Here is a 12147-nt window from a genome sequence, read left to right as displayed (position 1 = left end):
GTTTATAAAATGGGGCATCACGTATATATGTACCCATCGTTATAGCAAGCTAGAAATGCTCTTGTGGAGGGTGACAGACTACTAATGCTGCCAGTTATTGTCGTTAATACTTTAGCTAAAACAGAAGAGATGTGGGCTGTAGTGATGAAAGTTTAAGGCTCAAACCTTGTTAAGGGATAAGCATGCAATAATTTTCTCTTGTAGGTCCTAAAGATGAAAACTCTTAGCACTTGGTCTTAACTCTTGAAACCAGTTGAGTTTTTTTCCCTTGTATTTCAATTATTTTTAGAAATCTTTGATTGATATGTACTCTGAGGTTCTAGACACTCTGTCTGACTATGATGCCAGCTATAATACCCAAGATCATCTACCTCGGGTAAGTCAGTGAAGTCTGAAAGGGCTTCCTAACTTTGTGCAGAAAATTGTACTTTGTGGAACAAGTACTGTAGTATAAAGTGCATGAATAAGTTATATGCATTGGTTTGCAGACCCCAAATGAAGAGTTACAGGCAATTTTAATATTACATTCTAGAAATGTAATTTACGCATTTAATCTAAAGACCGTCATATATCCTAGAATAATGAAAAGTAGAGAGAGTCCATAAGCCTGATAATGCAGGACTTTTCTCTCTTGTGTACTTCTGGATGTTTGGTCCATTTCACTATTAAATGATTGGTTAAACCAGCAGCCTTGAATATGAACCATTTCTTTGAATGCCCAGGGATGCTATCATTTTGGATTTGAATGTCTGCATCCAATTTGCAGTTGGATACAAATTCAGATCCAGATCGAAAAAGGCTTATTTTTCAGTTCAGATGTGACCAAAATCTTGTGAGAATACACCATGTGGCTTCATCATCATTGAATCAAAGCCTAATTTGGCTTTGAACCATAGACAAGGCCTGATCCGGATCCAGATGCTGTTGCTTTTCCTTAACTGGAAAAATAAATGAATAAATGGATGTGAATCTATTAAGGAATGCATTGCTTGTGGCACTACTTCTGTTGTCAAAACTTAACAAATGTATCCAGCTCTACTATGGGTTTTCAGATGGTTGCTACAGTGTATTATGTAACTAAACTGTTCTACTGAAGAAACTAACTTAAGTATGAGAAGCCAGTGACTACTGATACCTTCATTGAAGGTTGTCGTGGTTGGAGATCAGAGTGCAGGAAAAACCAGTGTGCTAGAGATGATTGCTCAAGCCCGGATATTCCCGCGAGGCTCGGGGGAAATGATGACACGCTCCCCTGTTAAGGTAAGAAACTGTATCCTAACCGTGTCTTGCTATGTCTGTCTGTCCATCTGTCAGTCCATGTGTTCAAGAACTCCTCCTGAATGTCTCAGAGGAGGAGCCGGGTTAGTCTGTAACTTGAAAAAAACAAGTAGTTCTGTAGTACCTTAGGGTACATCTAGACTACAGGCTTTTGTACACAGAGGAAAAGAGCATCTAGACTACACCCAGTTCTGTCGACAATGCAAGCTGCTTGGTCGACATGAGAGTGTAGATGCAAAGGACAGTGTAGATGCAATAACACCTTCTGGTGACAGAACTTTGTTGACAAAAGGCGTTATTCCTCGTAGAATGAGGTTTACCGCCGTTGACAAAACTGCCAAGTTCTGTCGACGTTATGTCGACAGAACTCGGCAGTAGTGTAGACTCAGGTATAGTTTTGTCGACAACCCTGTAGTCTAGACACCCTCAGGGGTGGCCCATGAGCCTAGGCAAACTAGGCAGTTGCCTAGGGTGCCGCTGGCCCGGGCGCCCGATGATGATGTCACGGCCGCAGCCGGCCTCAAGCCACTCCTGCAGACCCTTAGAGACTAACAAAAATCTCTAAGGTGCTACAGGACTACTCATTGTTTTCTTCCTAAATGGTAAGAGCTGGGACCACCACATTTGTTAGGCAGGTAGGTCTTATGACTTAAAGCAAGGCCAGGCTTGGGTTGTGCTGGGAAAATAGGATGTGTGGGGAAAGTGATTGATTGTTTCATGTCATAGGGAAAAGGAGGGTGTAATAGCAGGGACAGTTATACTCATGCATGACCATGAGGGTGGAGGGAGGGCAGCAAGTAACCCAGCAGCATAGTGCCTGCCACCTCAGCCTGCCCCGGGGAGCAGCTGCCATGTGGCCCCCATTGCGCCTTGTGCCAGATCCCGGGAGAAGTCGGCAACTGCTCCAACCCTTCCCCTGAGCCCCCCCCCCCCCCAACCCTCTGCCCTGACTCCTTCACCCCCATGTCTCCAGCCTCCTGCAGAGAGACCCCCTCATATCCCCGTGACCCTGCTCTGACTCCTGCACCCCACCCCCCCATACCACCAGCCCCCTACCCCAAATGACCCGCACAATGCTGGGCAAGTCTTCAAGTTCAAAATACTGTAAAATGTCCAAGTACTATAAGCTGACTGAAACCAAGCCAAATTATCTCTGTCTGCATATCTCGGTGTGTTTTTAAAGCGTTCAGTATAAATGGGCTGTTGCCGGTCTCCTACCACTACTTTGTATCAGGGTGTAGCAGTTCCAAATGTGAGCGGCCCCACTGGTTTCAGTTGGGGTTACTCATGCTAAGTAAACATTATGCCTAGAGGTATTTGAAGAATTGGGGCTGTAATTTTTAAATGCAAAATAATATATAAATGTGGGCTGCTTCTGTCTCTCCATAGTAGTTCTGCCTCATCCTCTATTTTAATGAATACTATTTCTCTAACTCCTGGGGTGATTTGATGAGAAATGCTTTGGAAAGATTGTGAAGTGCCCTGCTACATACTGATGAAAAGTGCTAATATCAGCTGAAGTGTGTGGGGGAGGGTTATTAGTTGTATCGTTATTGAGCAGAGAGCCCCTCTGACAGCAGTGAAGGGGCAAATCAGTTGTATGCCTGCACTTTGTAGGTTAGCAAGGCCATTTTTTATTCATGGATCATACAAGCTTCTAACAAAACTTGCTTAAGATAAAAAGTTACTAGAAACCGATTGTGTAGATGGCAAAAAAATTGAAAAAATGTGTAAGTGTTTGGTTTGGGATGAAATGCCGCTGCCATCTGACTTAAGAACTGGCCTGGGGACCAGCGGACAGGCATTACCACTAATCAGCACTCACTAGAGACGCCCACCGGTTGAATGAGCACGGAGTAGCTCTTATTTCTAGAGGTAGCCAGTGCAGTCATGTCTGACACACAGAACTGAAGGTATGTGCAGCCATTGTCCGTTCTTACGCCTACAAATCTGGCACAGAAGTTTATAGTAAATTGCATGGTAGAAGTGCAGGGAGAAAACTGAAAGTCTTGAAAGGTCACCAAATAATGTATTTCCACCTGCCGTCCTTAACAAGGGAAAGCTATACATTTCCTCCTTTGAAACCGTCAGATTTACCAGAAATGATGATTGAATCCGTGCTGTCACCAAGAACTATTACACTAATGCTTTCCTTCCTTCCGCCTCCTCTCCCCCTCCCCGTTTCTCCCCCCCCCCCCCAATAATTTAAACAGCAGATTTTGTTAGTGGCAGTATGTTTGGTTACAGAAGACAAGAGCAGACTCCGGGCAGGGGTAACTGAATTATGAGTGGGTGCTGAAAGGGGAGGGCCGGGAGCTGGCAGGGAGGTTGGAGAGAGAACCCCCCTTCACTTACTCTGCAGCAGTGGGCCCATTTCCCTGGTGCAGGTGTTGTGACCTGACATACACAGTCACAGCCCCACTCTGGTTTAGTTTATCTGCTCTTCCCCGTCCATCTGGGGGCTCCAGAATGACTCTGGCAGCCAGGTCCCCACCCCCCAGCACCTACTGTCCCTTCCCCCACAGGTCCAACCCTCCTGAAGCTTCTGATTCCCTTCCCTCTGGGTGTGTATAGACTGCAGCCCTCTGTTTATGCAGATTAGGCAGGTCGACATTGCAAATGAGGCAGGGATTTAAATATCCTGTGCCTAATTTGCATAAAAATGGCCACAGCGTTTTGCCGATTCAGCACTTTGTCGGCAAAAAGCGGCAGTCTATAGGGGGATCTGCCGAGAGAGAAAGCCTTTTTCGACAGATCCTGAAACCCTCCCACGCTCCTGTCCTCACGCTCCCTGCTGGTTAGCCCAAAGCCCTTGGGCGATGGGTTTGTCCATTTTCCTGGACCCAGCTGGTCCCTGATGCCAAGAGTTGCTGCCACCTTGGTTTTGGCAGGTGCGGGCCTGGCCATTGTCACGTGGCGTGATACGTAGTGCGTCTCAGCTGGCACATGGAACAAAGCAGCGTGGGTGGGGGCCAGACTCTCGGGATGGACCACGTCATCCTCCCTCCCAGCCATGTTTAAACAGAGGGGGAATGCCTGGCCCTTTGGTTCCCCCATTTCTGTTGCTGATGCTAGGCCTAGCCCCGTAACACAGGAACTGCTGCTACGGGGTGGGCTTGTCATGGGCTTTATTCAGATTCATGATTGCTACGAATGCATGTGAAAATCATCGCTCAGCCACACTTTATCAGTTCCGAGAATCTTTACAGGGCTTCCATTTAGAGAGCTGTCAATCAAATGCCTTTCTTCGGTAGTAAACTCCTTTAACTAAAGATGGTAAATGTTAAAAACCCCAATTTTGTTTCTTGCTTTTGGGTTTTTTCTGTCTTGTAAATCTTGGCTATTCAAATGTTCTTAGTTACCCATCTCTTCGTTCCAACCATTAGGTGACGCTTAGCGAGGGTCCCCATCACGTGGCTGTGTTCAAAGACAGCTCTCGGGAGTTTGATCTGTCCAAGGAAGAGGATGTAAGTACAAGAATCTTGATCACCTCTTTGTGTGGAAAAATAGATGTCTGTGCTGGCTATTGCCCACTGAGTAAAACAAGGAGAAGACTGTTGAACCAAGTGGGGCACTTTGTTAACTATTACATGATGGCTAGGTCTATAGTAGGGAGAATATTGATGCTACGGTGGCTAGTAAAGACCTGCTAAATCAAACTCGGAGGTGTGCCCCCATCAATGTTGGTCCTTTTGGATTCATAAGGAGTAAGGGAGGCATTTGCTCCCATCGACCTCCTGCTGTGAAGCTGGCGCAAAAGATCAGATGAAGGTATGTTGACTCCAGCCATGCAGTTAACGTAGCTGGAGTTGCGTATCTTAATTTGAACTTCTGGATAAGCAAAGACTTGGCCTCAGTTTGTGTCATTGCTGCCTAGATTTGAATGGCAATGAAGTGAGCATAATATAGCAGAAAACTGAGTGCAACCACTCCTGCTCCCTGGTAGGTGACTGAGTTTTGAGAGTCCTGGGACAAGTCAGTAACCCTCACCGTGTTTCCATTTACCAAACTATCAAATTGATATTCTGCTTTGTTTTGAGGCTGAGTCAGTGACTGTAACGCTGACCTTTGGGGGAGGGGCTTTGTACAGCCGCTAAGTCATCCTGCTTGCCACAGTTGGTGTCTGTTCTTGAGTATTAAGTAGTATTTGCTTGTGATGAATATAATGTGATCTCTGTGTGTGACCCCAGCTTGCAGCCTTGAGACATGAGATAGAGATCCGAATGAGGAAGAGTGTGAAAGAAGGCTGTACCGTCAGTGCTGAGGTGAGGTTCACCATTCATTTCATGCGAAGTCTTGTCCCATCGACTATGAGGCTCTGCCTGATCAGTTTGTAGCTATTTCAAGATCTTGTACTGTATAGAGAAACATATTTATACCATGAAAATGGTTCTGCTGTTGAGTATCTTGGTCAGCTGGCCTCTTATTTAAAAAAAAAAAAAAAAAAAAAGTCATACCCCCTAGTGAACATAAGAACATAAGAACGGCCGTACTGGGTCAGACCAAAGGTCCATCTAGCCCAGTATCCTGTCTACCGACAGTGGCCAGCACCAGGTACCCCAGAGAGGGTTGACCGAAGACAATGATCAAGCGATTTGTCTCCTGCCATCCCTCTCCAGCCTCTGACAAACAGAGGCCAAGGACACCATTTTATCCCCTGGCTAATAGCCTTTTATGGACCTAACCTCCATGAAATTATCTAGCTTCTCTTTAAACTCTATTATAGTCCTAGCCTTCACCGCCTCCTCTGGCAAGGAGTTCCACAGGTTGACAACACGCTGTGTGAAGAAGAACTTCCTTTTATTAGTTTTAAACCTGCTACCCATTAATTTCATTTGGTGTCCTCTAGTTCTTCTATTATGGGAACTAATAAATAACTTTTCTTTATCAGCCCTCTCCACACCACTCATGATTTTATAGACCTCTATCATATCCCCCTCAGTGAAAAGTTTATTCCAACTTTTTTTTTATAGACTATCTCCTTAAATGTGAAAGGTCCTGGTCTGCAGAGGATGGTGTTGGTAGATTTACCCGGTGTCATTAGTGTAAGTAGAGAGCAGTCAATTAATGCAGTCTTCCCCAAAGGATGCAATCTTTCATTCCATCTTTCTTTTAAAAAATACGTTCTGTTGGTTTTTTTAAGACTGTGACATCTGGTATGGCTCCGGACACGAAGGATACTATCTTTAGCATCAGCAAGGCCTACATGCAGAACCCTAATGCCATCATCCTTTGTATTCAAGGTAAATTAGGATTCTAGACAATAAATGGCAAATTGTGCTAATTAAAACCTTGCAGTGTGTTCTTTAGATCATTCATCTAGATTTCTAGAACAGTAACCCTGAACAGAAGTCAAAAAGCTCTTAATTTCTCAGTGCAGTTTTAGGAAATGCTCTCGAGGCAGGTCATTTGAAATATTGTGGGAATTTGCACTGTGGGCTCCACAGTGTACACTGTGATATCTACATTTTTTTTCTTAAACTCATGCCATTGTTTGACCCTTTTGCCTCTAACACAAAAAATATTATATTTATTTTTATTACTTTTAAAATATAACCAAGACCGCAATAGAACTGTTTATACTTAAGGTTTCCCCAAAACAGTGTTCTCCTGCGCTTAACAACAGTAGAGAGATTTTTGTACAAAGAATTGTATCATGTACTTTTTCCAAATAATTTTGGTGAATACTTTCAAGTCTTGGTGTATTTTAGTTTTGGTGGAAACTTACTTGCATTATTAGTCACCAGGTGAAAATAATTTTCTGATGCAAATTTGTGCTACTTGTACTAAAAGCAAAATAATGAGGAGCATTCTGACATTACTATTTTTAACTTAAACAATTTGCTACAAAATAACTGTAGTGCCAGCTGAGTAGTCAGAGATTGAGCACTGAAGATTGTACAGTAGTTCTTGAAATGGCATTTTAAAAATCTTTTCAGATGGGTCGGTGGATGCTGAACGTAGTATCGTCACTGATTTAGTCAGTCAAATGGATCCTCATGGGAAAAGGACCATCTTTGTTTTGACTAAAGTGGACCTTGCTGAGAAAAACGTGGCCAGCCCAAACAGGGTAACTATATAAGCCCTCTGTTTCTATGTCAAAGCATATAAAAGGGCACTAGTGCAGAAGATTGTGGTGCAAATACAAACATAAAATCACACCTAACTTTTGGGGAAGGTTTTCAAAAGACCTTTCAACTCTCTTATTTTCTCCATTTGTAAAATAGGTATATATTTCCCTTATTTGTAATATATGGAAGTAAAACGCTAAATAGCTTGCTATTAAAATGTATTTTTCTTTTAAGTAATATCCAAGACAGTCAAGAAAACATTTATTATTCATAAGTTTATTTAAGTTTAATTGTTGTGAGAACTTTCAGTCCAGTGAACATTGATTTTGAAGTGGCTTTCCACCCTCGAGCTATTTATTGTGGATTTTGGTATTGAGTTTGTCCTGTATTCGAGTCTTTCTTTAATTATCATTTTCAAAGTGCAATAAAACCTCTGTATAATCTCCTATATAGTCTCCTATATAGTCTATCTGTGGAATATATTGGAGACATTTTAATATATGGATTTAAAAAGAGAATGGATACAAGATCAGCATACTTTTGTACTTTATTTCCGTAGATACAACAAATCATTGAAGGTAAACTCTTCCCAATGAAGGCTTTGGGTTACTTTGCAGTCGTTACAGGAAAAGGTAATCAGAGTTCTGTTCCTGGTTCTTTTTTATTTGTTGATACAGAATCAAAGTCTAAATGGAATTGTTATGGCTCTCTCTCCCTTCTCCAGGAAACAGCAGTGAAAGTATTGAATCTATTAAAGACTATGAAGAGGAATTTTTTCAAAATTCAAAATTGTTGAAGTAGGTTGCTATTTATACTTGATACTAAAGTGACTCTCATCAGTAAGCTAGCATACATTCCTGTAGCTTAACTCTGCTGCAGACCTTTAGCATGAAAGCTCTATGTATATGTTACAGGGTCTACTAATCCTCAGAGCTTTTGGTGGCAAGCAGAGCTGTCCTTTCAGACGTGCAGCTGTGTGGCCCACCCTGATTTAGCAAACTTACACTTGAGCTCAGGAAAGAAGTAGGATTCATGTTGCTTAGGCAGTGAAGTCCAGACTTTCCTTCTGGGGTTGCAGGACACTTTTTTTCCCCTTGTTATTCAAGGAGAACTCCGAATACCGTTATGTACATTAGATATTTTGTGGGGAGAGTCAAGGTTTTAGGTTCGGATGATGCATATTCTGGTGTTAAATTGTTCTTCAGTATAGAAAGCAAAGATTTATTGCTGGAGCAAAGGCACTTTTAAAATGCTGCTCTGTCTGTACAGGACGTGTATGCTGAAGGCACACCAGGTGACAACGCGGAACCTGAGTCTTGCTGTGTCTGATTGCTTTTGGAACATGGTGAGAGAGTCGGTGGAGCAGCAAGCGGATGCTTTTAAAGGTAATACCCCAACGACAAAGTCTGCTAGTATTGGCTAGTGTTAGCCATAGTGTGTCATGGAGCTTTGCTAATGTCCTGTGCACAGTTGCATGAATGATCTGTAATTCCAGTGTTTGGCGTCCTCTGGCCAGTGCGCATCTGCGCGTTGTCTTGTATGGAATCATTCATGAGAAATTGCCGTGTCGTGCTGCCTTAGGGATCTCAAGTGAAGGGTAGTTTGTGGCTCAAAGGCCTCGACTTTATTAAATAAACAAATTAACATCTCACCATGATACAGTCAGCAATAAACCAACCTCCCCGAGAAAAGAACCATTGGGCATGTGCCCTCCCCTGCTAGTGGATGGATAAGAGGGAAAACCTTGGTGCAGAAGGAGAAACTGAATGGCCCTTTGCGTCTCTCCCAGCTCAGCTAACCGGGTGCAGCTCAGCCCCTCCCAGCCACTAATGGTCTGCCTGCACTGCAGCCGGCAGCCAGCCAGCTACTCAGGCCAACAGACTGACGCTAGCCGGGCTGCAGATAGCAGTTTGGCCTGGCCGCTTGGGCGGAGCTGTGTATCTCATGCCCAAGTAACAACATCCAGGCTGCTTTTGCAGCATGCTAACTTGAGTCCCACTAACACAAGACTGCGTGGCTAAGCTGTGAGTCTCTTTGTCAGCTGCAGGGTAGGCAAGCCCTAAGAGGGCTCCTTAGATCCAGAGGAGCGACCTATGGCACAGCCCGACGCTGAGCTGGGCTGTAACTAAGTCAGGAGGGATGAGAAGCCCTGGCATCCACACAGGAAACCCGCAGGAAAGCCAACTCCATCTCCGCTGCCCTATGAATTTGTGGAAGGTAGGGGTGTCCAGGGCTGACCAAATTCATACTGTGCTAGTGAGGGGCCTAACTGTTTGTTGCTGAACATGAGTCATCGCTCTGACCAATCCACAGTGTCCTTAAATGATCTTTCCTCTTCTTGACATTCTGGTGGCAACGTGCTCCGCCAAGCTTCATCCCAGTTACTGTAAAACCCTAACCGAATCCTCCTCCTCCTCCCACGGAAACCATTTTCCTAGCCTTCTACATGTGCTGCAGCTGGGTCTCCTCCTCCCACGGGCCCTACCATCTTTGCAGTGGCACTAAGGGTTCTGCCTGTCTTCCCACTGCTGCGGAGAGGCCTTCCTATTTGAGTCCAATTTGTTAGACGTTTTTCTTTTTTGTGCTGAGAAGTCCACATTTTCCTCCTGTACAGATATAATGGGGATCTCCTGCTCCTTTCTCTGTAAAGGAACTGGCATCTCTCCAGTTTGGGAACCCTTTGCAGTTTGCTAAATAATATCTTTAGCCACAAAGAGAAATTTTACAAGAAAAATAGTAAAATAACGAATTTGAAGTTTGGTTTTTTTATGGTTTTTTTGTTTTTTCCAGTAACAGACTAACTTCGCTACCCCTCACAAGCTTTTTAGGCACAAGGAGAGCTGAAAAGAAAGTTTCAGCCTTTGTGTTCTTACAGTAACTGAATTCACTCCGCTGCTAAGCTGATAAATGTAACACAACAGAGATGTGCATAAAGTGTTCTTGATTGAGACTGAGCCCATAACAGAGATCCCCTTGAGACTGTAACCTGATGTGCTGATCATACCACTGAGCCTGCATGCCTGTCCTCTGGGGCACCCCACTACACTGTCCTGCTGAGGCAGCACCTCTGGTGACTCCCCCAGCAATGGCACAGATTTGGGGTCACAGCCCACAGCATGTGGGACACCTCCTCAGATGTGCCCCAGAATCCTTTGCACTGATTGGAGACCGCTGTGGGGACATTCAGGGAGGGAGGGAGAGGGGGAGACATGCCTGAATGTAACATGGGATTAAGGAGCCTGCAGCTGTGTGAGTGGAGATCAGGAATCCCACGACCTTCTCTAGGAAGAGAGCTGGCAGCCGGCCCTGCCTCCCTCTGGAAAGGAGGAGGGGAAAGAAGACCCGCCGCTCCTTCTGAGGGAGGCGCTGTGTCTGTCTTACAGGGGGGAAGGGTAAGACCTGGGGTGGACAATCCTCCAAGAAGCATCTTGCCGTAGGTGCCCCAGAAGTGGAAGCCCGGCCCGGCCCCAGAATGAGAAGGCTGGGTGCTGGGCTCTCCTGGCTGTGGGTGATGGAGCAGCTGAGATTCCGCAGCACAAGGAGAACGGGGCGTGGGAGCAGGATCCTGACCCACTTCACCCCCATCTACCGCTGATGGGCCACAGGCTGAGAATCACTCGCCCAGTGTGGGGCCCCAGCTGAGAAAACGGAAGGGGGGATGAAACTGGAGATTTCCTGCTCTCTTCCCTTCCTGTGGGCTGCTCTTCCAAGAGCCATTCAGCTCTGGGAAGGCTCAATCAAAGGGACTTGGCACAGCCATCAGGTGCACAGCCCCAGTGGGACCAAAATCCTTATTCAGAGTGAGCTCGTAAGTTGTTAGCCCCCTTTATCAATGAAAGAGAGCTGTGCACAGCTGTTATCTCCTCCCTCCCTTCCCCCAGATTATAATCACTACTCAGTGTAAGTAATTATTAATAAACAAGAGTGACTTCATTAGGTATAAAAGGTAGGATTTAAGTGATTGCATGTAACAGCAGACAAATCAAAGTAAGTTACTAAGCAAAATAAAACATGTCAGCTAAGCATTCTGAACAGAGTATAAATGTCTTAATTGCATCTCTTTGCTTTTTCTTTCGATAGCAACACGTTTTAATCTTGAGACCGAGTGGAAGAACAACTACCCCCGGTTGCGAGAGCTTGATCGGGTAAATTCCATTGCACATTTACTTGATACATTAGAAATTGTGTGTTAATATTATGGGTTAGAAATGATAGGTCTCATCCTCGTTCGTACTATGGCTCCTTTGCAGCACTCTGGCTTTGTAAGGGGACCTTAAAGGCATAATTCATCTTCATTTCACTTTTAAGGCCTCTTGCAGCCACCAGAACTGTGTAAATGAGAATCAGATCTTAGGTAATATGAAATCAGTTGCTTCAAAAATTTAGTCACTTGAGCTTAACAAAACGTAAGTCTCAGTTTTCAAATAGCTGCAGTGCTGCCGAAATCCTGTATTCTCTACTGAGTCAATCTACTCGCCCTAGCCTCTGTTTGCCAGAAGCTGGGAATGGGAAACAGGAGAGGGATCACCTGCTGATTCCCTGTTCTGTTCACTCCCCCTGGAGCACCTGACGCTGGCCACTGTCAGCAGACAGGACACCGGGCTAGAGGGACCATTGGTCTGACCCAGTCTGGCTGTTCTTATGTTCTAACAAGGAATGATGCTTCTTTGTAATCATGTAGATTATTGTTCTGTCAGCTCATCCTGTTTTCTCTGTCCTTGCAGGAAGACAGGAAATTGTCTTTCTCTCTGGTCCTTTGTAAAGGTTCTTTTCTGTTTTAATCCCCCAGCTTGCTCCT

General features: G+C 44.6%; 1 protein-coding gene across 4 annotated transcripts in view; it reads left to right on the top strand.

Moving 5' to 3' along the window:
- OPA1 (OPA1 mitochondrial dynamin like GTPase) overlaps positions 1 to 12147 on the top strand; it is a 91776-nt gene that overhangs the window by 35371 nt on the left and 44258 nt on the right. For all 4 annotated transcript variants that reach the window (XM_075938294.2, XM_075938292.2, XM_075938293.2 and 1 more), the window contains 11 exons: positions 290 to 376; positions 1147 to 1260; positions 4665 to 4745; positions 5469 to 5543; positions 6252 to 6323; positions 6422 to 6521; positions 7218 to 7348; positions 7909 to 7981; positions 8074 to 8146; positions 8619 to 8734; positions 11430 to 11494. In XM_075938294.2, the coding sequence (XP_075794409.1) occupies positions 290 to 376; positions 1147 to 1260; positions 4665 to 4745; positions 5469 to 5543; positions 6252 to 6323; positions 6422 to 6521; positions 7218 to 7348; positions 7909 to 7981; positions 8074 to 8146; positions 8619 to 8734; positions 11430 to 11494 (987 nt within the window). The remainder of the gene's footprint in view (positions 1 to 289; positions 377 to 1146; positions 1261 to 4664; positions 4746 to 5468; positions 5544 to 6251; positions 6324 to 6421; positions 6522 to 7217; positions 7349 to 7908; positions 7982 to 8073; positions 8147 to 8618; positions 8735 to 11429; positions 11495 to 12147) is intronic.

Source organism: Pelodiscus sinensis, chromosome 10 (genome assembly GCF_052426305.1).
Source record: "Pelodiscus sinensis isolate ZL-2025 chromosome 10, ASM5242630v1, whole genome shotgun sequence".
Classification (NCBI taxonomy): Eukaryota; Metazoa; Chordata; order Testudines; family Trionychidae; genus Pelodiscus; species Pelodiscus sinensis.
The sequence above is the reverse complement of the archived record's forward strand: the minus strand, read 5'-3'. Positions and strand labels throughout refer to the sequence as shown.